Source organism: Bombyx mori, chromosome 25 (genome assembly GCF_030269925.1).
Source record: "Bombyx mori chromosome 25, ASM3026992v2".
NCBI classification, from domain to species: domain Eukaryota; kingdom Metazoa; phylum Arthropoda; class Insecta; order Lepidoptera; family Bombycidae; genus Bombyx; species Bombyx mori.
This window is the reverse complement of record NC_085131.1, coordinates 1,055,200-1,082,208: the sequence shown is the minus strand read 5'-3', so window position 1 is coordinate 1,082,208 and position 27,009 is coordinate 1,055,200. Positions and strand designations below refer to the sequence as shown.

The window sequence follows — 27,009 nt, the reverse complement described above, 5'->3', positions numbered from 1 at the left end:
CTGGAGCCCATAGACATCTACAACGTGAATGCGCCACCCACCATGAGATATAAGTTCTAAGGTCTCAGTATAGTTACAACGGCTGCCCCACCCTTCAAACCGAAACGCATTACTGTTTCACGGCAGAAATAGGCGGGGTGGTGGTACCTACCCGCGCGGACTTACAAGAGGTCTTCCCACCAGTAATGTGATGATCGATGATGTGTGATGATTGATGATGACCGGGGACATAACGCGCTGTTGCAGTTTGATTATGAGGCCCAACCGACGCTGCGAAGTCAAGGCCAATCTGGAAACTAAAGGGAAGAACTACACGGGGAACAAGGATTTGTGCGTGCAAGACTCTTGTAAGTGTACACTGTGGGTCCCACCCGTTTTGTGCGGGGAGGGACCCAGACGAGGGGTGGCGTGCTCTGCACGCTCACCCGCAATAGGAAGCCGGGTGATGGTAGACCGCGTTCCCCCGACCGCTCTGGGGGAAGGTGTAACGCGGCGCCATCAAAGCGGGCTCTCGGCCCGCTGAACGAGGGAACCGGTGGTCGTTTCGCTGGCGGCCACCGGTCCGGCGTCCGTGGGACGGTGGGATGGATGTAATGTGCTCTGCGTCAACCCTGTCCCGCCGTTTCAATAGCCCCGACTGGGCTCCGGCCCGGTCCGAGGTAGGGCGCCGGTTGTGAGCGGCAGGAGTTTTTAGTGAGGTTCAACTCCCACATACCCCACCTGCCGCGCGGGTGGGGATCCGGCGATTTTCTCCTGTGGAAAAAAAAAAAAAAAAAAAAAAAAAAAGTGTACACTGTAGCGATTGTAGGAACTTAGAGTAATTTTTCTTGTGTCTCCACCTTATCTCACTAGGTGGGGTGGGCACAGCGAATTTTCTCTCTCTCTCTCTCTCATATCGTCATTCACACACTGCATCCATGTCTTCTTCTTATTTTAACTTGGATTAACTATTTTATTTTATTGCTTTCGTGAGTGGATGAGATCAGGTCCTGGTGTTACGTGGTTATCGGAGTTCACGGGCGACATGGGCTCTGAGTCTCAATTATCCAGTACAACGGCTGCTCCACCCTTCAAATCAAAATACAATATAACTAGTGGACGGATGAAATAGGTGGGGCAGTGGTACCTATCCTTGCGGGCTCACAATTTTTGTTGTTGCCATTGTGGCTAACGTCATGGTTAGTGATTACCACCGCCTATGGATGTCAGCAATGCCAGGGGCACAGCCAAATTGCTGCTGCTGCCTAGCATCAACTAAGACGAAATGTCTTACCAACAGTAATTACGAAAATTATAATTTATGTCGGTTTGATTTTAATTACACGATGTTATTCCTTCATCGCGAAAGTCAATCGTAAACATTTTCTAAGTACGTATCCCAGTACTAAAATTAGTACCTGCCTGTGGGATTCGAACGCCGGTATGGTTGAATCGCTCGGTACAGCTACACCAAACGTCTTATCCTTTAGGCCACGACGATTACAAATCTACAAATAAAACTAATTTAACGTTTTTTTTACGCATAAATCTCAGGAAATATTTTTTACGGAAAAAAGACTGTAGTTAGCAAAATGTTGAAATATAGATTATCAAGCACACACTGAGCTACGACTGAGCTTCAGTTCTTCTCGATTCTGATAAATAATTTTATTTTGCTTCTTAATAACTGTGATAACGACATTGAGTTCTGAGAGCACATTTAATTAACGTGCTTCATAACCGTCCTACAGACGTGATAATTAGGAACTCGGAGCTGGTCTGCGGGTCCATGGACAAGAGCACCCTCGGCTCTGGCACCAAGAGCAGCATCTTCTACATTCTGCTGAGGGACTGGGGCGAGGAGTATGCAGTTCGAGGAATGTGGAGGTAAGTCTAATATAACAATACCAACCAGAATTGCAGGTTGATGTTTATTGCACGATGTTTTGTTCCTTTGGATGGATATTGCCTATGGACACGTGCGAGCCAGAGGAACATCAGTGTACGTAGCACGTGCAGTCCGTGTCAATCGAAGCCTCATTAGCACCTAGACGTGCTGTTAGAAGTGAAACCGGTATATATAACGTTATTAGGCTTTAGGGCAGTCGATTCACGTATTTGCTTGGGGTCCAGGATACTTGAGCGCGGCAGAGCACCCTGGAAAAATGAACCTGCCTGGCGACCTAGGGTTTTTTATTGCCCATCTGATGGTGAATATTTCCCATCGCTCATGGAGGTCGGCAATACCAGGTGCAGAGCCGGGCCGCTGTCTACGCTTCCATGGATACAAAAGAACCCCAAGGCTTAGAATCTTACGTTCTGTGACCAGTGGCACTTGTGTAAAGTTCCACTTGGGAAATAACTTTCCAGGTTGGCTAGAATGGCGTCTTACTACATGATGAATCGTGGCTTCAGTTTCGGTATAATAGACGTGACGCCGGGCAAGAAACTCATAGAAGCTAAAAACAAACTTCTGGAGTCCGGGTGAGTGTTTCTGTGGCATTTTCATTGAATGATCTTGTTTGCAGCCGGCGCTCTGCCTCAGGGCTGCTTCAGTTGTCGCGAGATGGCGCCGCCAAGTGACGACAGTTTCCGTTACCATTCGTTTGGCCTAAAGTGTACGGTTCACTGTTTGCCGCTGAAGCTCTTAGAGAACACCCACTGAGCTTCTCGCCGGATCATCTAAGTGGGTCGCGATTCTGATCCGTGGTAGATTTTGCGAAGCATATATACAGTATATATTTTACTGTACGGATTCAAATGTATTATTGACTCGCTTACCAAAATGTTAATAAGTCAGGTTTTCGACTTCCCATTGACGGTGGAGGCCCAGCATCCGATTCGTTCACGTCACAAAACTTTCGTGGCCTCCAGAGTGAACAACGCTGTAATGCTCTTGAGGCTTCCACTTCAGAGATCCAATAAAATACCAGGCAGACTCGTCAGTCCAGCTAATTCAATATGTTATTTAAAAGGTACTCTAAATGCGACGGCTACATCCTGGAGATGGAGAAGGGCACGCTGCAGTGCCAGCCGGGATGCACCATGGAGGAGACCCTGGAGGCCGTCATGCTCAGCGAGCTCAGCAGCATAAGGTCAGGACCCAACTTGAACACAATATCAGTGGTTGAATCTTGCGCGGTTTTCCCTCTTGTAGGGAATAATATCCTACTTTTTCTTTTTATTGCCTTTGTAATTAGACAAGCACACAGCCCAGCTGATGGTGAGGAGTGGTTACCGTCGCTTATGGACGTCAGCAATACCAGGGGCACGGTCAAGTTTCCGCAGGCCTTGTTTGAAGAGTGTCATAGCGCTAAGGGAACACCGCGGGGGGAACTTCACTCCAGAGTAACCTGGAGGCACGGATTGACGAGAGGACCTTCCTCTAGCGGCCGTGGCCTAACGGGCAAGACGCCCGGTGTACTCGTAGCGACTACCAGCTTTTAAAAAAAAATACGTACTTCACAAATGTTCACGAGTGTCTTCCACTCCGAAGGAATGACATCGTGTAATGACAATCAAATCCGCAAACATTGCATGCACGTTGTGATGTCTATGAGCTCCGATGACCACTTTACATTAAGTGGTCCATGAGCCCGTTAATCCATTTGAGCAACAAAGGTCAGCCGTGAACCCTTAGCCCTTAGCCGGCTGATGATCTTACTGTTCCGTTCCCTCAGAGAGCTGGCAGCGAAGGCTTGCTTCCGGGAGCTTCATCCTACCAACGCGCCCCTGATCATGGCGCAGAGTGGCTCCAAAGGTAGCGCGAGTCTTTCTTTATAAAAGTACGAGTCGAAGAATGAATGAATGAATACATGAAGGAATGTAATGAATTAAAAGTGGATCCGTATTAAAATAATTTTAGTGTGAATTCGTTTGTAACCTTTACTTGGACGTAAAAATAAAGTTTACCCTAGTAAAACTATAGCATAAACTGAGTTGCTCTATAAAGAGAAACAACATTTAAAGCTATTGCTTCACCAGTTTTATTGTTCTTTATAATTCACAATTCAAAAATGTTTTAATATTTCTAATGTTTCTTCTTCTAATGTTTCAATATTCAAATTAACATTTATTTCACATGTATACATATTAACCTCTTTTTAACATTTGTCATAAATAATATAGAGGTTACATATATATAAAGGTTACATATATAAAAAGGTTACATATATATAAAGGTTACATATATATAAAGGTTACATATAATTATATAAGTAATTAGATTGAAATTTTAATTAGTAAAAATACATATAAGTATGCGTTTTTGGACCTTTGATCAGATTATAATGAAACTTGGTACAGTTGTGATTGACGCTGCAGGGAAAGATCAACAACTAATACATGGTGCTTGAATACTTTCAAGAAATCCATGTTTTTTACATGAACAACCATAATCACAGCGAAACGTGAAAATGTTGTTTACTGTATACCTGAAAGAAAACTTTCTAGAATCCCACAGCAGTGTCACTTACCGCTAAACCTAAAACATCTCACTCGTGCAAACACATCAAACATCCTTAGACTTGGCTTCCATGGTGGGGTATACCGAATCTAAACCATCTCGTGCAAACATAGCAAATATTCTAAGATTTGGCTTCCATACCGAAGTGCATGTGTCCAGGTTCCAACATCAACATATCGCAGATGATCGCGTGCGTGGGCCAGCAGGCGCTTAACGGGAAACGCGTACCGAACGGATTCGAAGACCGGTCCCTGCCGCACTTCGAGAGACACTGTGAGTTACCCACGCTCTTCTGTTGTCTTCTGTCTCAATACAGGTTCTGCTCTGCTTGTAGGGGTCTGAGGCCATTTGTATCCCCCAACGCGGCACTGAAAGTAAGTTCCTCTGGAGCTTTTATTATACGTCCTCCGTCAGATGGTAGCTTGGGGCTCTGACATTGCTGATGTACACGTCGATTATGTTACAATCAGGTTGGTCGTCAGCGCGTGTGCTTAACTTACCTAAGGGAAACTCAAATAGACTAAAAGTTTATAGAACAAGTTATTAAAATATTTTATTTCTCACAAAGCATGTACCATAGATTGGGGGGAATAGAGACTAGGGGTAGAATAAGGACAAATCTGGGTTGTTACAATGCTTTTGTGAGATTTAAATTTGTTGAATTGAAAAGGACTTTTATTTAGTATGTATGGATATTAAATAATTTAATTTATTCATCAGAGTTTTGTAACTGATTAATGATATTGAAAAGTTAATTACCTAAAAACCCCAATCGAAAAACTCTATTGTCTCCATACGTGACCTGATTCACCCCAAAAGCCAAGGTGGATCAGGCCAAGCTAGTTTTTTAAGTTTTTGTGTATGTTTTTCAATTATCTATGTATAATAATGCATTGTATATGAAAATTTTGACCTACAAAACTGTTTTAATCTCAATTTAATTGGTATTACCCTAAGAAAAACCGCTGAAAATTTGTATTTGAAATTGGAGAGCGTCCCGTTTCCCCCCAATCTAGGGTAATCAAGCAAGGAGCATTTATGTTGGGATCAGTAAATTGTTACCTGCTTACCGTAGGGTCGTAGCTTTGTAGCTCGGCACACCCTGTCCCATAGTGGGGTGGAAGATGGTTTTTTTTATAACTTAGATGGGTGGACGAGCTCACAGCCCACCTAGTGTTAAGTGGTTACTGGAGCCCATAGACATCTACAACGTAAATGCGCCATCCACCTTGAGATACAAGTTCTAAGGTCTCAAGTATAGTTACAACGGTTGCCCCACCCTTCAAACCGAAACGCATTACTGCTTCACGGCAGAAATAGGCAGGGTGGTGGTACCCACCCGCGCGGACTCACAAGAGGTCCTACCACCAGTAAAAAGTGGTTGTGATACTGATGTATCAGTGCTGATCGCTGCCAAGGGAATGCCGAAGCGCTTTGTGATCGTTAATGCCAGAGCCCTTACTCGGAGTGATAGTATGGTACTGTTATGACAGCAAAGATCCCGGCTGCTCGCGGTTTCGTGGAGAACAGTTTCTACACCGGCCTGACGCCGACCGAGTTCTTCTTCCACACCATGGGAGGGCGCGAGGGGCTCGTGGACACCGCCGTCAAGACCGCAGAGACTGGCTACCTGCAGAGGCGACTTGTTAAGGTACACGGGCCGCTGATATTCTCTCAAAGATGGACACAATAGAAGATGAATCTAATGATATTTTTTCTTGGTAGATAAAGGAGCATGTGGTCCTCGTGGTGATTGTTCACAGTCGCGACGAGGACGCTATTTCTGTGAAATGTGTGCCTAGTGAAAATCACTAGGTACTAAGGTCTTAGAATATGGTATCTGGTTGGGGATATCAAAGGCAGTGCTGCAAATTGCTGTCCCACTCGTCGATTTGTCACGACCCACCAAACGATAATTATTTACACGTATTTTTTTGGATCTACATAATACGCCTTACATATCTAGTCACACGTCACACAGTGTAACAATTAGCTCTCAAGTCAGGGAGTATCGATACGTATTACCTACTTCTACCAGCGCGTCACCAAACCAGCAGAGGTAATACCTGCTACCTGGTCGCTGGCCACTGACCATGACCGAGTTTCTGGTATGGTCATGATCGAACTCACGTCTCACTTTACAACAATCTTAACAAATCTAAATTTCAATTTGCTGTTTAATTAGACCCTTGAACTTTTCGTAAGTCGGCACAAAAGTCGGTTTCCTCCAAAAATTGGACAGTCAAGAAGCGTAGGGGGCGTCCATTAATTACGTGAGGTGTTGTAGGGGGGGAGGGGATCAAGCTAAATCATTCCAAATCTCACTTAGGGTTCTTGGCAAATATCACGTTATTATATTTCTCGCAGAAAACGGTGTAAGATTCCGTGAAATTTTATTTCTAGAATAAAATATGGCCAAATCTGAGAAAATAGTATTTTTCGTATACGTCCGAACTTCGCAGAGCAGCGAAGTAGCGCTCGATTGTTTGACACGTGCGAGTCGACAAACATCGCAACGTAAAGAGCTGAATAACAGCGACGCGCGGACACGTTCTAGCCTGCTTTGTTTTGAATTTTTGAAGAATCTCGCTTGAGATTAGAAGAGGGGGGAGGGAGTTGTGAAAAAGCTTACGTTATCTCACCAAGGGGGGAGAGGGTGTCAAAAAATTCTCAAAAACGCCTCACGTAATTAATGGAGGCCCCCTTAATTTTGAAAGTGTGATAAGTAATCTGAGCGTTCGGTCCAGTCGCTGGAGGACCTGGTGCTGCAGTACGACATGACGGTCCGGAACGCGACCGGCGAGGTGGTGCAGTTCCGGTACGGCAGCGACGGCCTCGACCCCACCTACATGGAGGGCAAGGACCGCCCCGTGGACCTGGCCAGGGTGCTGGCGGACGTCAGAGCCAAGTGCCAGGATAAGTAAGTCAATTGACGGCCTGATCTATGTAGGAACTGGTTCCTTATAGCTTTCGAATGGTAGGACCATTGGCGGTGTGGTGGCCTATAATTAGCACCACCCACCTCTTCCTGTGCTCAGGTGTCTTAAAAAGCGATTGAGACACTCGCAGGTTTTTTTTTTATTGCCCTTGTAGGCAGACGAGCATACGGCCCACCTGATGGTAAGTGGTCACCGTCGCTCATGGAGGTCAGCAATGCCAGGGGCAGAGCCAAGCCGCTGCCTACCATTAAGTACTCTCCGCAAGCCTCGTAAATCAACAGGCAGACTTGGCAGGTTGTTAGATATTGACTCATTTTATTCCTCATATAACAGGGATGAGACGTCAGCTTAGTGCCCGATTTTTCCTGGATGATGACGGGACAAAGGGGCCACGTGCCGGCGATGTGTAGCACAACTGATTTTTATTAATTTGTGACATTTATAATACTGGTAAATTACTGGTGGTAGGACCTCTTGCGAGTCCGCGCGGGTAGGTACCACCACCCTGCCTATTTCTGCCGTGAAGCAGTAATGCGTTTCGGTTTGAAGGGTGGGGCAGCCGTCGTTACTATACTTGAGACCTTAGAACTTGTATCTCAAGGTGGGTGGCGCATTTACGTTGTGGATGTCTATGGGCTCCAGTAACCACTTAACACCAGGTGGGCTGTGAGCTCGTCCACCCATCTAAGCAATAAAAAATAATAATAATAATAAGGGTACATTTAAATTAGTCTTGTGTATTCCTCCTTTGCTTATTTTGTTTCTTTTTTTATTTATTTATTCCATTCAATACAAAGTCAGGCTTACAGTTTGCACCAAAACGCCTGACTCGTTAACACAAAAAACATTATTAAAATTATTAAGTACTATAGCAATGCTACATTTTACCTACAACGCTGCACTGTGACGCGCTCACTCACACAACGATAACCACGAGTAATCTACGCATCGCCACCCCACTACGACGTCAACGATCGCTATTTAAGAGGCCGCAGCACGCCAGTTATCACATTCGATAGCTAGACGGCAACGAGTGCGATAGCCCCGCAGTCCACTCGTCTGCCCAAGTTTGATCTGAGCGGTAGCCCCGCAGCCCTCAGAAAAAGCATCAGCTAGGAGGTTAAGGAACGCGGTAGCCCCGCAGCCCGTTCCAAGAACCACCCTTAGGAATTGTACGTTTACTGTAATATCTACGTATCCGTGTGTTTTGTATAATTTGTTACATGAACGAATAAAGTTCCTGTTTACTCAGCCATCAGTTATTTAAATTCATCTGGCAACATCATATTGGCGCCCAACGGCAAAAAAAAAAAATCTACCAAGGGTCTACCCTCAATAAATTGGATTTGGAAGAATTGTAATCTACCCACACAAAATGTCAGAAGAAAAACCTGAACTGATGGTTATGACGCAGGAGCAATTCACGACACTCATTAACAAGTTGTCAATTACATACGAAGGTAGCCAACACAAAAGCAGTTTCGCTCGTTGCACAAAAAGGTACGACGGAGAAAGAAATCATAATAAAGTAGAAGAATTTATCACAAATATTACTATCTACAAGAAAATTGAAAAAATCACCGACGAAGACGCTCTCGAAGGATTAACGTTGTTACTAACAGGACAAGCAGCTACGTGGTGGAGTGGCGTCAAAGGTGAGATAAAAAAGTGGAATCCAGCTTTAGACGCGATCAGAAGTGCATTTGCCCCAAAAATGCAACCGCATGAAGTTTATCTGGAATTGTTTGCGAAGAAGCAAACAAACGAAACTATTGATGCATTTGTTTGTGACAAACGTGCCTTGCTATCGCATCTTCCAGCAAAAAGGCACAAGGAAGAAGAGGAACTGGATTTCGTATACGGACTCCTCAATATCCGCTTCAAAAAAGAAATTCCTCGCTATGAGATCAAATCGTTCTCAGAGCTATTGGAACGAGGTCGACATATTGAAAACCTTGCCAAAGAAGCCGAAGAAATTGCAGAAACTAGCCTGCGCACGGGTATTGAGAGGAAGCAGCCGAAAAGATGTTCGTACTGTGGCAAGAAAGGCCATCTTCAAGAAGTTTGCCGTAAAAGATTGTCAGAGGAAGCAATGGGAAAAAATATGTCCTCAAGCGAAATTGTACAGATAAGCTGTTATGGTTGTGGAGCACCGGGGGTATTTCGCAGCAACTGCAAAACGTGTAAAAACAATGAAACGCCGCCAAAACCAGTTTCATTTTACGCACTACAAACTACCATTAATAATGCCAAAATACCAACCATTGAAATCAACGTGAAAGGCGAACATGGCTACGCACACATTGATACCGCAGCTAAAACTAGTATGGCAGGTACACATTTGTACAAGACACTAGTATGTCAAGGTACTAAATTTGACGAAAAGCAAGCTGACGTCATCCTCGCTGATGGTACCAAACGAATAACGAAGCTACTAACTGCTAAAGTGGATGTTGTGGTAGGAGGACGACTTTTACCTATCACATTTTCTGCAATGCCAGAAGCAGAAGACAACAGAACCCTGCTTGGTATAGATTTCTTGGAGAAGTTTGGAATTGTTCTAAATTTACCCCAACGAGTGTGGTACTTCTTGGATGATCCAAAACAAAAATTTCAGTTTATAAGATTGTCAAGCGACATAGTTCCGTTAAAGGCAGCTAGATCGCTGACCTTTAATGAGAGACCTTGCAAGATTGACAACGGTGAAGCGGGTTTGAGCGATTTCCTAAAATACGCTAAGGAGTTAAAGATGCTTTCACCAATGAAAAATACTCCTTCACCACTTCACAGCGAACATGGTGATATCAGTCCCATCCCAACCAAGAAAGCCCGTTATGCATTGGTAAAATTGGACACACCGCCACGACCAGTGCGACCACGTGAACCAGCCGATGCAGCATCTTGTGTTGATCCTCGCATTACTTATTTACCAATAAATCCTATAAACATGTATTCTTTGGACATTTATTTGAAACCTCACGAAGGCTCTGTGTTCACAAATGAAGAACGAGTAGTATTCAATGATCTACTTCATGAATATAGGGACATATTCAATAAAAACGGAAATCCCACACCGTTCGCAGTACATAGAATAGACACGGGAACACATCCGCCTATTAGTGTTAAGCCCTACAGATTGTCACCAGCTCGACAAACACAACTTAGGGAAAAACTTGATGAAATGATTAGTAATGATATAATCGAAGAGAGTGATTCACCATGGGCAGCACCCGTTATTCTAGTACCAAAAGGGGATAACGACGTTCGAGTTTGCATAGACTATAGAAAACTAAATGAAATCACAAAACCAGATAGGTATCCATTACCACGTATTGATGACCTGCTTCATCAAGCAAAGGGGTTGCCATATATGTCTACACTCGACTTACAATCAGGATACTATCAAATAGTGGTAAATCCAGACGATCAAGACAAAACAAGCTTTATATCACCGTTTGGAAACTTTCGTTTTAAAAGAATGCCATTTGGATTACGAAATGCTCCAGCAACTTTTCAAAGGCTAATGGATAAATTTATACAAGGCTTAAAGACAAAGTACACACTAGCATACTTAGATGATTGCATAACAAGAGCATACTCCTTTAAAGAGCATGTAGAGAATCTGCGAGAAATATTTAATAAGCTACGTGAGTATAATCTCAGAGCTAACAGAAACAAATGTAAATTCGGGTGCACAGAAATAAAATACCTAGGACATATTATTGTACCTGAGGGAATAAAGTCTGACCCAGAAAAGGTATCAGCAATTATGAAACTCAACAAACCCAAAACAATGAAACAATTAATGTCGTTTCTCCAAACTGCGTCATGGTATCGAAGATTCATAAGAAATTTTGCACAAATTGCACAACCTTTAACCAATCTAACAAAGAAGAAAGTAAGTTGGAAATGGGAGTCAAAACAACAAGAAGCTTTCGACAAATTAAAGCTCGCTTTGACGACTGCCCCAGTCTTAAGACAAGCTAACACTAATTTACCTTTCACAATTAAAACAGATGCAAGCCAGTATGCTATAGGAGCAGCTTTAGTGCAGGGGGAGGGAGAAGAAGAACACCCAGTAGAATACGCAAGTAGACTCCTGAATACAGCTGAATGCAATTACACTGTAACTGAGAAAGAAGCATTAGCCATAGTTTGGGCTATTTCAAAGTTCCGAGGATACATAGAAGGAACAAAATTTGTGACTATAACAGATCACCAACCGCTGAAGTGGTTAATGAACCTAAAAACTCCAACGGGTCGTCTACCACGTTGGGCACTCCAGTTACAACCCTATGATTTCCAAATTAAGTATTCTCCAGGACGAACTAATGTCGTGGCCGACACACTATCTCGACCACCATGTCAGGATCATGATGAAGATTGTACCATTTGTCGTATAGATCTCGAGATGCCGAAACCTAATGAAAAACATTTAACAGACGAACAATTAAAAGATGAAGTTCTAAAAAATATAATTGAAACTTTAGAAGAAGGAGGACATTCCATAAACTATGCTGAATATGTTAAAAAAGGATATATACTACATAAAGGTGTTTTGTATCTTTACACTCCAGAACAAGACGACGAAAATGCAAAATTAGTAGTCCCTTCTCACGAAATAACTAACGTCCTTAAAGCGTTTCACGATTCACACACTGCTGGACATATGGGAGCAGAAAGAACTCTTCAGCGAATCATAAATAAATTTTATTGGAAAGGGCAACGAAAAGATGTCATAAAATACGTGAAAACGTGTGAAGAATGTCAGAAATATAAACCTTCAAATCAGAAACCAGCAGGTTTATATCAATCTACTCCAAATACCCAGAGGTTTGAAGTATTATCAGTAGACTTGTTTGGTCCGTTACCAAAAGGCCTTTCTGGTGAAAAATGGATATTTATAATAGAAGACATGGCTTCACGATGGGTTGAAATGTTTCCGTTGAGAGAAGCTACAGGTGAAAGCTGCGCTTTGATTTTGCTAAATGAAATATTTCTCCGATACGGATTACCACGAAAAATTGTTTGTGATAATGGAGTACAGTTTATATCGGCAGTAATGCAAAAACTTACATACTGCTTAGAAATCCAACAAGTTTTCACTCCAGTATATCATCCTGAACCAAATGTAGTTGAAAGAAAGAATAGAGACATGAAAACACAAATAGCTATAATGGTTAAAGACAAACACAATTTGTGGCCGTCAACACTTCCAGCTATACGATTTGCAATGAATACAGCTCGTTGTCGATCTACATGCTTTTCACCAGCCTACTTAACGTTTGGAAGAGAATTACGGACACCGTACGAATTGACTCATGACCTTAGTTCGATAGTAGCATCTGAAAATTTTCTGGCAGAAATCACACCTAAGCTAAAACAACTAGCCCAGGATTTGAAACTAGCAAGAGAAAATGCAGAGATCAACATGGATGAAGCTTGTCATAAATCAAATAATAAGAGAAGACCAGACCCAGGACATAAAGTTGGAGACCTAGTCTTAATAGAATCCCATCCTATTAGTAATCTTAACAAGCAATTTTCTGCCAAATTTGCACCAAAGCAAGATGGTCCTTATGTGATAATGAAGAAACACGGTACTTCTACCTATGATGTTGCACACCCAGATTCACCAGATATATCAATTGGGAAATACCACTCCTCTGCAATGACAAAATTTGAGAAGAGAGCTGATAGCATAGTTCAGCCGACTTATCCAATACGTCGTCGAGGACGACCACGTAAAACCTAAGGTGCTGATACTCTGTCGAGACGACTTTAGAGTACCAGAGGGGGAGGATATAGCAATGCTACATTTTACCTACAACGCTGCACTGTGACGCGCTCACTCACACAACGATAACCACGAGTAATCTACGCATCGCCACCCCACTACGACGTCAACGATCGCTATTTAAGAGGCCGCAGCACGCCAGTTATCACATTCGATAGCTAGACGGCAACGAGTGCGATAGCCCCGCAGTCCACTCGTCTGCCCAAGTTTGATCTGAGCGGTAGCCCCGCAGCCCTCAGAAAAAGCATCAGCTAGGAGGTTAAGGAACGCGGTAGCCCCGCAGCCCGTTCCAAGAACCACCCTTAGGAATTGTACGTTTACTGTAATATCTACGTATCCGTGTGTTTTGTATAATTTGTTACATGAACGAATAAAGTTCCTGTTTACTCAGCCATCAGTTATTTTAATTCATCTGGCAACATCATAGTACTATTATTATGGTAAAAATAACATTATTTTGTAAAAAAGTATTCCCCAACTATCGGCAAATATATTCTTGCTTACTGATTGTTTTTAATTTTCTTTTTTCTATTATTTGTTATATTATTATACTATGTTAATTGGCTGTTGGTTCTCCTCGTAGTAAATAAATAAATATATAAATAAACAGACGGCCTCATCTATGTAGGAACTGGTTCCTTATAGTGTTCCTTGTGAATAGTGGGACCATTGGCGGTGTGGTGGCCTATAATTAGCATCATCCACCTCTTCCTGTGCTCAGGTATTTTAAAGGCCATTAAGAGACTGGGCAGCAGCGTTGTTTAAGTATCATACTGAGTTCCGCCCGGTCGGGTAGGTGTGGTCATCCTATTTCTGCCACAAAGCAATCACGTGTTCCAGTTTCCAGTTCCAGCTTCTCAGCCGCTGTCCATTCGTCATCCATTTCAAAAATCGAACCCATCACCAATCACCTTAACAGCTCACTCCTCACCTCATCACATCGAAATCATCGCCTCAACCACATCAAGCAAGCATAATCATCACTCTTGCCTCGTCAGGCAGGGAATCCAAGCCCGGGCAGAGGGGATTGCCCCGAGGCCCGACCCATGCCCCGTAAGGGGACACGATGACCTGACGGCCGCTGTTCAATACAACTGATACTTCGATCTGATATCTCGTTCAGGTTGTGATGTCTTCGAATTCCGGTGAACGTTTACCATTAGGCTGGTTATGAATTCGAACGTAACCTAAAAAAATCGTGTTCCAGAAATGCAGAACCATTAGACGGTGACGGAATCGTGCTGGCCGCCGAAGAAACCCTAGCCCTGGACGACTTCAAAACCTCCACGGACGAGTTCAAGAACGAACTACTGTGAGTCGACTGTTGCACTAGTGGTGGCCTCGGGGTGAGGGCATAGCGACCCTGGAGTCTCCGGGAACACTGGACCCCTCGTCTGTGGCGACGCGTGAGGGTCGAGAATACGTCCATTCGTGCACGGGAATAATTAACCCATAGACACAGCCCACCGAGTTTCTCGCCGGATCTTCTCAGTGGGTCGCGTTTTTGATCCGGTCATAAATTCTGCTCTCGTTAGAGCCAGTGTTTGCAACACTCCGGTTTGAGCTCTGAGAGCTCATCTACTAGCTCAGTGAATCTAGAATAACCCCTCGAGGTAACTAGAATAGGTAGGAAAAAAAAAGGAATAAGAGTGTCGGGGTCAAACAGGGTATCTTTAAAATGAATGAGGAAATGCTTACTGGAACCAAAGCAACGAAACATTAGTCACACTCTACGAAAAATATTAAATTATTCCACCTCCTACCATTCGACATACAATATAAGCATCATTGCTCTTTGTGATATCGCTTGCAGCCAATGACGTGGTATGGTCAACGTTCACGTGTCAGAGACGACCTTTTTTTTTTATTGCTTATATGGGCGGGCGAGTTCACAGCCCACCTGGTGGTAAGTGGTTACTGGAGCTCATAGACAACTACAATGCAAATGCGCCGCTCACCTTGAGATATGAGTTCTAAGGTCTCAAGTATAGTTACAACGGCTGCCTCACCCTTCAAACCGAAACGCATTACTGCTTCACGGTTGTAATAGGCAGGGTGGTGGTACATATCCGCGCGGACAAGTGGTAGGATAAGAGGTCCTACCACTAGTAAGCTGAAAGCGCTCAGTACTCAGGTGGCCCTATACTGGTGGTGCTTCTCCTTCCTTAGCTCGTTCCTGAAGGCGACGGCGGGGCGGGTCCGCGCGCTGCGGGCTCGGTACGCGGGCTGCGGGCGCGCGGCGCTGCAGCTGGAGCGCCTGACGCTGACGCAGCTGGTGCGCTTCCTGCGCGTGTGCCACCACAAGTACCAGCGCGGGGTCATCGAGCCCGGCACGGCGGTGGGCGCCCTCGCCGCGCAGGTCTGTACCCCTCGACCCTCGCGGACCCATATCGCACTGTGATGCAGATACTCACACACACACAATACAACATGCATGCGCGCACCTTCACATATGCACGCACACGCGCACGCACGCACGAATTCACACACCCAATACTCACGCACACACACTTTTTTTTTTTTTTTTATGATTGAAAGTTTACTGGTGGCCCGAAGGCCTTTCCAGTTTCACCAGGACAGGTGGGCGAGCAAAGGCTCAGCCAAGAGGGTTGGGATTTGCTAACAACTGCCCGAGCGCCTCCGAAGGAGACCTAACAACTCAAGAGCAATTGTTTCGCGAATGAATCTACTACCGGATCGGAATCGCGACCCGCTGAGAAGATCCGGCGAGAAACTCAGCGGGCTGATGCATGGGTTAGGTTGCACGTCGACCTCTTTGTCGAGTTCGACGAGTACGGTTACCGGGGTCCCTAAGCCTGCCCTTAGTATTAGAGCTGAAGGCATCTAACGCAAAGGTTATTGGATCTGATGGATCTGTAAGGACGTGTCTAGGGCGTCGACGGTGACTGGCTCCTGCATGATCAGGATTCGGGGAGTAGTCAGCGGCGGCAACGATAAGGCGATTATCATGACGCATAGCCTTATCGAAGTATCGTTCCGACGCTGACTTCATGTATTTCCGAATTGATTCGAGGCCCAGGTCGTCGTGTAGGTCAACGTTCCTCACGAACCACGGAGCCCCGACAGCTAACCTGCAAAAGCGGGATTGTAGGGATTGGAGGGTGTCTATGTGTGTGCGGGCCGCGTGAGCGAACACCACACTCGCGTAAGTCATGACGGGGCGCACACACACACGCACACGCATGACCTTCTTAAATAATAACACCTAATGATCTCTCAACACTAGTCCGCAGCATCTGTTCACGACTTAACCCAACCTAATCTGGAGGGAGCCTGGAGATCAGTAATACAGGTCTTTGAACCTAGTACAGACTTCAGCTCTTTCAAAGGCTTACAAAATAAATTATAAGGTTAATTTCCATTATGTATTTGTACTATACCTTTAAGAGAGAAATAAATAAATTATTATTATTATTATTACTGTGGACTGGGTCTAGGTCCTTCAAAACTGTCACTCGGGACGCTTATCATCGGGCAAAGGAATCAGTAGACATCACCCACCTCAAGACATGAGATCTAAGTTTGGATTGTTCTCACAAACATATAATTGTTGAAATATCCCATATGTACTGATCACAGAGTATCGGCGAGCCCGGCACCCAGATGACCCTGAAGACGTTCCATTTCGCCGGCGTCGCGTCCATGAACATAACCCAGGGGGTTCCCCGCGTCAAGGAGATCATCAACGCCTCCCGGAATATCTCCACTCCGATCATCACCGCCGAGCTCATGCAGCCTTACGACCAAGAGTTCGCCAGGAGGGTTAAAGGGAGGTTGGAGAAGACCACCCTTGGCGAGGTCAGAACTTTTTTTTTGTTATTACCCTTGTAAGCGAGCATACGGCCCACCCGATGGTGAGTGGTTACTGTCGCCCATGGACTTCAGCAATGCCAGGGGCAGAGCCAGGCCGCTGCCTACCGCTTAATACTCTCCACAAGCCTCGTTTGAAGAAGGACATGTCATAGCGCTCGGGAAACACCGTGGAGGGGAGCTCATTCCATAGCCGGACGGTACGTGGCAAAAAAGACCTCTGGAAACGCACTGTCGATTTTTGTCCGTTGTCTCGTCCAGCGCGACTGCTGCTGGGCAGGCGCTCACGCGTTGTTCTCGGTTCCAGATAACGACGTACATAGAGGAAGTGTACCTGCCCTACGAATGTTTCCTGCTCATCAAGCTGGACGCGGAGAGGATAAGGCTGCTCTGTCTGGAGGTCGACGTCCATTCCATTGTGTATTCGTAAGTGTGCAGGCCTTATTGCTAGAGTTTTTTTCATTTTTTTTATTGCTTTGATGGGTGGATGAGCTCACAGCCCACCTGGTGTTAAGTGGTTACTGGAACCCATGGATATCTACAACGTAAATGCCACCCACCCACTATGGGATATAAGTTCTAAGGTCTCAGTATAGTTACAACGGCTGCCCCACCCTTCAAACCGAAACGCATTACTGCTTCACGGCTGTAATAGGCGGGTACCTACACGTGACGGTAAGTGGTCACCGTCGCTCATGGACGTCAGCAATGCCAGGGGCAAAGCCAAGCCGCTGCCTATAAGTGGCCTGGTACCTACCTACCCGCGCGGACTCACAAGAGTCGCTGGGAGACGGTCCGCGTGATGGTCGCGTGCTGGTTCGCAGGATCTGCACGTCCAAGCTGAAGGTGAAGCCGGCGGAGGTGACGGCGGTGTCGGCCTGGGCCATCAAGGTGACGGGCGAGCCGTCCAAGAGCTGCGGCTGGCTGAACATGTCGCTGCAGCAGCTCGGGCGGCAGCTGCCCGCCGTGGTGGTGAAGGGCCTGCCGCAGGTGTCGCGCGCCGTCATCGCCTGCGACGACTCCTCGGAGAAGCCGGACCTGCCCGGCACCAAGTGAGCGCTCGCGTGAACCAACCGCTTTATACTATACTAGCTGTAACCGTCCGCTTCGCTGGGCTTTTAAAATTAATATTATAACTTCTCACCCCCACAAAGATTCTCATCATTAACGCCCCCGCAACTGGTGTAGGGAGTCCAACACTCATATAAATATTAGCCTATCCAGTAAGTACATGTATTTTCTACACGGATACCAAGTTTCAAGTCAATCGGATGCATAGTTCAGTAGTTATAACGGAGCATCCGTAAAAACCAGTGTAGGTTTATATATTAGTATAGATATAGATGTATGCCCTAGTCGTTTGTGATCACGAAAACTGTAATGATCTTTAAATGTGCAGAATTATAACTTGTCAAAAGTCGTTAAAGCATCCAGGATTGGTTAAGATGAGTGGGAAATCCATTAAACAGTCTTGAGATTTAGGCGTCACGTTGTCGTGATGTCCACGGACTCCGGTGATAGCTGCGGGTTGTTATCGTCGTCGCTAAGGTAACACTTCTTTGGCTGTAGGTACAAGCTGTGCGTGGAGGGGGACGGCCTGAGGGACGTCATCGCCACCTTCGGAGTCAACGGCACGAAGACCACATCCAATAACATTCTAGAGGTGAGTCCGGAGCCAGTTTTGAAAGTCGTCGTGGCCTAAAGGATAAGAAAGCGAAGCGATGCACCGGTGTTCGAATCTCACGCGGGTACCAATTTTTCTAATGAAATACGTACTCAACAAATGTTCACGATTGACTTCCACAGTGAAGGAATAACATCGTGTAATAAAAATCAAACCCGCAAAATTACAATTTACATAATTACTGATGGTAGGACCTTTTTTTTTATTGCTTAGATGGGTGGACGAGCTCACAGCCCACCTGGTGTTAAGTGGTTACTGGAGTCCATATACATCCACAACGTAAATGGGCCACTCACCTTGAGATATAAGGTATCTCAAGGTGGGTGGCGCATTTACGTTGCGAGTCCGTGCGGGTAGGTACTGTTACATATGCCCCTCAATAATAACGTAATATAAATAATAATGCCGACTAAGGCATTCTTGAATGCATTGTCTCTATATAAAGACGATATATTGCTAAAGCGCAGCAGAACAGATTTGGCTTGAGTAGCGGAAACACACATCATTTGTACTACTTCTTTAATAAAATAAACTCCGTGCCAGTCGCCGTGTCCTTTTTTAAAAAGAGCTCCTGGACCCACCCCGTAACAGTGGTGTCAGAAGTGGGATAGTCAGTACGTTACACTGGCTATCCGGATTGTCTTGAGCTCTTGATTTTACGTTGCGCTCATTGCCGCTGCTCTCATCATCAATATCGTAAAGGAAGAAAACCTGCAAAATATCTTCAACGCCATCTTCAACATCGTGAGAAAGAAAAACTTACAAAAATCTGCCACATCATACCCGCTCGTGCCGGTCAGTATTGATCGGCTGGTGTCAACCTGACAAAAACACGCAAAAACCAATAAGCCTGATATCGACGTCCTGCTGGTTCCTGTGAAACAAGCCCGAAGATTCGCCCGAAGCTCCAGTACCCGTGAAAATTCAAGCCGCTGATTCGTCCCTACTGCACCAGTTCCTGCTGACTCGTTCCTGCTAAGCCGTTTGCAACGTTCCTGCTGACTCGTTCCTGCTAAGCCGTTTGCAACGTTCCTGCTGACTCGTTCCTGCTAAGCCGTTTGCAACGTTCCTGCTGACTCGTTCCTGCTAAGCCGTTTGCAACGTTCCTGCTGACTCGTTCCTGCTAAGCCGGTTCCTGCCGTTTGCGACATTAAGACTTCCAGTATAAGCCTGCCAAACGCCTTGCTGCCATCCCATCATCCGTGCGTTCTCCGATGAAGTTAACAGCTCTGATATTCTTGCGGTGAGTGAATCATTCGTCTCGTATAACTACTACATTTTTTTAGTTGACCTTCTTTCTGCTAGTGTCTGTTTTGTTACTGTCAAAAGCGAATACTCGTAATAATGTCTACTAAAAGTGAAATAGTCTTGAGCGAACAATATCCTATTCAAGTACTATGTAATTTTATCAACCCATATAATGGAAGTCGGGAGACCCTTACGGCCTTCTTGACTAACTGCCAGGATGCGTTAGATCTTGCATCAGACAGTCAAAAAAGACTATTACTGAAATTTATAATTTCAAAGCTAGAAGGAAAAGCCAGAATAGCATGCTCAAATAAAATATTCGATAACTTCGAATCGTTGAGAGAATTTCTTCGTCAAAATTTTGGAGAAACTAAACACTACAGTCATCTATTTTTCGATTTGCAATCATGTAAACAACGTGCTGGCGAATCTGTGTCTGAATTTTCATTACGAATCGATACGTGCCTAACCGAGATGCAGACCGAAATCCATAATTCTAATACATCAAAAAAAGACCTATCAGGTCGTATTGCCATGACAGAGGACCTGGCGATACACTCTTTTATGTTCGGACTGACTCCTCGTATTGGTAACATGGTGCGATGTCGTAACCCCAAAAATCTTAACGAAGCAATTAATATCGCCATTGAAGAGGAAAAAATCCAGAACTTCGTTGCTAAGTCTCATTCAACTCATCATCAACAGCCAAAATTATCATCACAAGCTAGTTCATTTAATTCAACAAAAATAGACACAAAACAAAAAATTCCACCTCAAATCGTTTGCAGTTACTGTAAAAACCCAGGTCATCACATTGCGAAATGTAAGAAACGCGAATACAATAACAACTTACGTAATAATTCGTATAATAAATATCGCCCGCTTAATCATATTCCACCTGACTCGGAATCTTCGCCTTTTAAATGTTGCGAAATCGAGAAAACCGACAGTAATTTAAACTAACGTGTCAGGTATCGCAAATGTGCCGGCGATTGCCTGCAAACCAAACAGGCACAAAATTACGTAACTCTACTAAATCGCAACAATGCAAAGAAATTATTAGGTCGTATGCACAAGCGTGCAAAACTACTTCTAGTTCGTTCACTAATTCGCCAATTAATTCGTCTTCTAATTCGTTTACTAATTCGTCTACTAATTCGTCTACTAATTCGTCTCCTAATTCGTCTACTAATTCGTCTCCTAATTCGTTCACTAATTCGTTTACTAATTCGTTTACTAATTCGTTTACTAATTCGTTTACTAATTCGTCTACTAATTCGTCTCCTAATTCGTCTACTAATCCGGTTACCAAGCCTTCTACTAAATCGTTTACAAAGTCACATGATAAGTCAACCCCGGTATCCGCTAAGCCGGATACTACTCGTAAATCAATCAGTCAACTTACCCCTCAAACGATGCCATCGGCGATATCTCAAGAATATTTGCCGACAGTGTACGATATTTCTCAGCATAAAAACACACCGTTACCTTACATACTTGTTCATACATCCCATACCACGAATCCTATTTCGTTATTAGTTGATACGGGAAGTTCAATATCTCTTATAAAAAGTACCAGTATTCCTTGTTTACCAGTTCTTGAAAATCACAAAATAAAATTCAAAGGCATCAATGACGTAAATTCACACTGTGAATCACTGGGCAAATTCCTTTTGTCAATAAAAACTAACCAATCGAATCTATCACCTTTTTATTTTCACGTAGTTAAAGATGTTAACCTGGATTACGATGGTATTATAGGATCAGATTTTTTAGACAAAAATAGTGCATTTATTAATTATTCAGAGAAATACCTGGGCATACTTAGCCCCTCTACGCAGCGTTTCAAGTTACATATGTCACAACCCTACTATATCGTTCCGCCAAGAAGCGAAATGTTTATTGAGTGCGCTGTTACTAACCCGGAGTTAAAGGAAGGTTTAATTTTAAAAAACACGCATGTAAACTATCCTAGTGTGTATTTTTCTAAATGTCTAGTTAGTGTTAAACCAAATAACAAAATTAATTTGTCTGTCCTGAATACCTCTGAGTCGGAAGTAAGGTTACATGACCTATCTTTCACCCTCGAACCCGTGTCTCTGATTCTAGAAAATGACCCTCCGTCTAATACTTCCGACAGTACTCACGAGTCATGCTGTTACCAAATTAGTTTTAACTCAGTCCGGGAAAAACGAGTTCAAGATGCCATTCGTTGCGAACACTTAAATAAGGAGGAAGAAACATGTTTACGCAGTATCTGTTCCGAATTCTCAGACGTGTTTTTTCTTGAAGGCGACAGCCTCACGTGTACAAAAACTCTTGAACACGAAATACGCACTACATCTGACACACCGATCGCTGTTAAAAGTTACCGTTTCCCTGAGTGTCATAAAGAGGAAGTACATAGACAAATAAATGATATGCTACGTCAAAAAATCATTCAACCCTCTATCTCACCATGGTCAGCACCTATATGGGTAGTACCAAAAAAACAAGACTCCTCCGGTAAACCTAAGTGGCGTATTGTTATCGACTATAGGAAGTTAAATCAAGTAACAATTGGTGATGCCTATCCTATTCCGAACATCACGGATATCCTGGACCAGCTAGGCCACAGTAAATACTTTACCACTCTTGACCTCGCATCTTCGTTTCATCAAGTCAAGGTGAAAGATACCGAAAAAACAGCATTTAGTGTGCCCTCGGGCCATTACGAGTTCACGCGTATGCCTTTTGGTCTTCGAAATGCTCCTTCCACATTTCAAAGACTCATGAATATAGTACTAAGCGGCCTTCAAGGCACTCATTGCTATACATATTTAGATGATATAGTCGCTTTCAACCACGATCTCTTGTCTCATTGTCAAAACCTCAGAAACATATTTCATAAGCTCCGTGAACACAACCTAAAATTACAACCGGACAAATGTGAGTTCTTTCGTCGAGAAGCACAGTATCTTGGACATATTATTTCAGATAAAGGAGTAATGCCTGACCCCAAGAAGGTTCTCTGTGTTACTAACTTCCCAGTTCCGAAGTCTCCACGTGATATAAAATCATTTCTAGGTTTAGTTGGTTATTATCGTCGCTTCATTGAAAATTTCTCCCATATTACTAAAGCTTTAACTAGCCTTCTAAAAAAGGACGCTACGTTTCAATGGGGTTGTGAACAACAAAAAGCCTTCGACGAACTGAAAAACAAAATAACCTCGGCTCCTATCCTTCAGTACCCTGATTTTACTAAACCCTTCGTATTAACAACAGACGCATCCAATTACGCTGTTTCTGCTATTCTTTCTCAAGGCGAAGTAGGTCAAGATCTCCCAATAGCCTTCGCATCTCGAACCCTGAACAAATCAGAAGGAAATTATTCTACAACCGAAAAAGAATGTTTAGCTATCATTTTCGGCACAAAAGTTTTCAGACCTTATCTGTATGGACACAAGTTTAAAATCGTGACCGATCATAAACCTTTGCAGTGGCTATTTAACTGCAAAGACCCGGGTTCTAAGTTAGTTAGATGGAGGTTAAAATTAGAAGAATTCGACTACGAGATTGAATACAAAAAGGGGAAGTTAAATTGTAACGCAGATTCCTTATCTCGCAACCTCGTTCATACTCTCGATGAACCAACCGGTTTACAACCACCCCCATACCTTGATGAACAGTCTCGAGTAGATGAGCCCCTTACGTTCGATGACTTGTCTCCGTTACCACCCCCCATAGACTTCAACGCCCCAGGTTCCGTCCCTTCAGAAACCCCTCTTGGACAAGAAATGCCTAGCCACCCTACTCAACCTCCTACAAAAGTCCCTTCTCCATCACTGCCCTCGCAACCGTCACCGTCAACTCCTGAAACCTATGAACAATATCTAAAAGTGTCCCGACAATCGAAAGATCCGTTTAACACAAATATTCAGGAATTTAACGACTCTCTACTTAAAGCTAAATGTAAGCTGATAGCCTACCCTACCTCAATTGACCTTGATGAGTCTGTACCATATTGTTCAGAAATCATAGAAATGTCCACAACTATGCCTGACATACGTGAAGTGGAGAGAGAACTGTACTCATTTTATTCTACCGGTAACGCCAGTCATTTATTTACACATTTGTTTGTCCGTGTTCATTTTTACGACGAGTTTACGTATAAAGATATTTTTAATGTTTTACGTTGTTACCGTGACATGATAACTACATGGTATAGCGAGGAAAAAGAATGTGCTATATCAGATTTCTCAGACCCTTACACGAAATTGTCATTTACAAAAATTTACAATATCGTTGCGTTTCTATTTCATGACACTCAAATCAAAGTAAATATTTACCATAACAATATCCAATATCCTACGCCTTCCGAAATCAAAAAAATATTAAGAGATCACCATGATTCCACGACTGCAGGTCACCCCGGAGTCGCTCGTATGTTAGGACGAATAAAAGAACTATATTGGTGGAAAAATATGCGACAAGACATAGAAAACTATGTCAAAAATTGCAAATCGTGCCAAATAAACAAACCGCTGCGCCAAGTTAATCGCTCCCCAATGATAATCACGTCTACCGCCACTAGAGCTAATGAAAAGTTATTCCTAGATTTAGTGGGGCCATTACCCGAAACACATCATAACAAATTCAAGTTCATTCTTACGTTACAAGACGATCTCACTAAATATTCTCAAGCATATCCCATGGTCACATGCTCCGCCGAAGAAACAGCTCGTTCATTAGTAAAGTATATCTCCCACATCGGTATCCCTAAGATCATTATTACAGATCAAGGTGCTAACTTCTCTTCCGAAGTAATGAAGCAGTTAGAGCGTTTATTCGGAATAAAACACATTTTTGCTTCTCCATATCACCCGCAGACTTGTGGCGCCCTAGAAAGAAGTCATTCGACTCTGAAAGAATATCTTAGGTCGTATATAGTTGAAAACCAACATACATGGGACTTATATCTTAGAACAGCAATGCTAGCGTACAATTCCAATATCCACTCTACCACAGGCTTTTCACCATTAGAATTGTTATTCGGGTTTAAACCCTACATCCCTAAAAGTATAGACTCTCTCGACCTTAATACATACAGCGATTATATAAGAGCACTTAATCACCGGTTATATTACAGCCGTCAAAAAGCTTTACAAAATATAGAGTCGTCAAAAGAAAGATCAAAAAAATACTACGACTCTCACTCGAAACCGATTACCTATAATATTGGTGACATGGTCTACGTCCGTTGCCATCATAAGCAAAACAAAGCCTTATCTCCTGTATGGAAGGGTCCATACAAAATCATAAAAATAAACGGCAACCACACGGTCACCTTATTAATGAACCGTAAACACGTGCGTCACCATTATGATGAAATAAAATTAGCAAATGACGACGCACTATAGTCTTATTAAAGCTAACTCGTTTAAATAATCCCTTTATTTTCGAACATACTTAATTCTTTTACTCAAAAAGAAAAAAAATTATATTATAATTATAATAATAATCTTACACTGAATAACTATTTGAAACTTTTACTATTTTATATGTTTACTATTTTACAATATTTGATTTATTGGTGATAATAAACGAATGCTTACTTATTACTATTTCTGTTCCCTTTCAGGCCCATCTTAGTGCTATGTACAAGTCATCAAATCATAACCCAGATAACAGATAGTCCCGGTCTATACTACGATAGACTATCTGACGTCAAATTTACTAATGATAACTGGAATGTTGTAACTTATTTAAATACTAATAACATACAGTCTCATCTTGATAAAGTAGATCAATTATTTGAAAAAGTAAACTCTTTCTGTAAGGACTTCGAGTCCTCCAAAATACAGTTCGATTGCATGAACGCCATTTCGTCATTACAAAGTCAACACGATAATAACATCAAAAAGTTTGCATCTGTATCCTATCTTACTAGTAGTCGACAAAGTAGATCAAAACGTGGGCTACTCGACTTTGGTGGCTCTGTTCTTAAAACATTCTTTGGCACTCTAGATTCCAACGACGGTGTCAAGTTCTCTGATGCTATCGACCAAGTACAGTCAGACGAAAAAGCTTTAGCGCATCTTATGCGTGATAATATACATGTGATAAAATCTACAATTTCCACATTTAATAATTCAATGTTAAAATTCAGTGAAAACGAGAAACGTCTAAATAAAAATCTAGAAATCATAAATTCGGCATTCGAATATATTATAAATTCTAACGATAAATTACAAATAAAAACAAAATTTAATTCTTTATTCCAGTCCTTAGAAAGTATAATCATTGCATTGTCTTTCGATATCGAAGACATAAACAACGCTATTTTATTTAGTAAAATGAATATTTTGCACCCGACTGTACTCAGCCCATATCAATTATATGTCGAGTTGGAGAAACATATAAATGACTTACCTAAGCATTGCGAACTTCCTATATCAATATCTTTACAGAACATTCACGAAGTTATCGATATTTCTAAACTAGTATGCTACTATCATAATAATCGTATTATCACTATAATCAAGATACCCCTCGTGTTACCTCAAGTCTATAATCTTTACCATATTGTTCCTATGCCAGTTCCTTATGACTTAACAAAACCAGACACTTATGCACTTATAGCACCAAACAAGCCATACATGGCATTAACAACAGATCGTATGCTTTACTCACTGTTAGAAGACTTAGACAAGTGCAAATTCGTGAGTGAAAAGTGTTATATTTGTGAATTAGGTAATGTGTATTCGACGCTTGCGAACCCAACGTGTGAGACAGTTATCTTAACCGAAGTTGTCAATAAGGTTCCAAGGTCATGTTCGGTAAAACTCTTAAGGGGTCACGTAGATTCCTTCTTTAAACTTAATAAAAATAGGTGGATATTTGTTCAATCTGAGCCTGGAAAATTACATGTAACTTGTTCTAGTAATAGTCTCAACTATGATTATGTTTTGTTAGGAACAGGAATAATGTCCCTGTTTAAAGACTGTAAAGCTTTCTTCAAAACTTTACAATTTTCGTCTAGTGAAACATTTATTTCTAATGTAACAACTCAAGTAGCTAACTTCAA

General features: G+C 43.0%; 2 protein-coding genes across 3 annotated transcripts in view; both read left to right on the top strand.

Moving 5' to 3' along the window:
* LOC101739499 (DNA-directed RNA polymerase III subunit RPC1) overlaps positions 1–27,009 on the top strand; it is a 39,877-nt gene that overhangs the window by 10,591 nt on the left and 2,277 nt on the right. For both annotated transcript variants that reach the window (XM_038020472.2, XM_038020471.1), the window contains exons 12-25: positions 247–347; positions 1,731–1,866; positions 2,350–2,463; positions 2,955–3,074; positions 3,660–3,739; positions 4,604–4,717; positions 5,938–6,095; positions 7,192–7,364; positions 14,388–14,492; positions 15,350–15,539; positions 16,781–16,999; positions 17,319–17,437; positions 17,836–18,063; positions 18,581–18,674. In XM_038020472.2, coding sequence (XP_037876400.1) covers positions 247–347; positions 1,731–1,866; positions 2,350–2,463; positions 2,955–3,074; positions 3,660–3,739; positions 4,604–4,717; positions 5,938–6,095; positions 7,192–7,364; positions 14,388–14,492; positions 15,350–15,539; positions 16,781–16,999; positions 17,319–17,437; positions 17,836–18,063; positions 18,581–18,674 — 1,951 coding nt within the window. The remainder of the gene's footprint in view (positions 1–246; positions 348–1,730; positions 1,867–2,349; positions 2,464–2,954; positions 3,075–3,659; positions 3,740–4,603; positions 4,718–5,937; positions 6,096–7,191; positions 7,365–14,387; positions 14,493–15,349; positions 15,540–16,780; positions 17,000–17,318; positions 17,438–17,835; positions 18,064–18,580; positions 18,675–27,009) is intronic.
* On the top strand, positions 7,382–13,591 carry LOC110385425 (uncharacterized). The gene has a single exon (XM_021348769.3). The coding sequence runs from the start codon at positions 8,759–8,761 to the stop codon at positions 13,136–13,138; it is 4,380 nt and encodes a 1,459-aa protein (XP_021204444.2). The 5' UTR covers positions 7,382–8,758; the 3' UTR covers positions 13,139–13,591.

Excerpts from the sequence above, each read along its gene's own strand:
- LOC110385425 (XM_021348769.3), top strand. The coding sequence starts at position 8,759 with ATGTCAGAAGAAAAACCTGAACTGATGGTTATGACGCAGGAGCAATTC.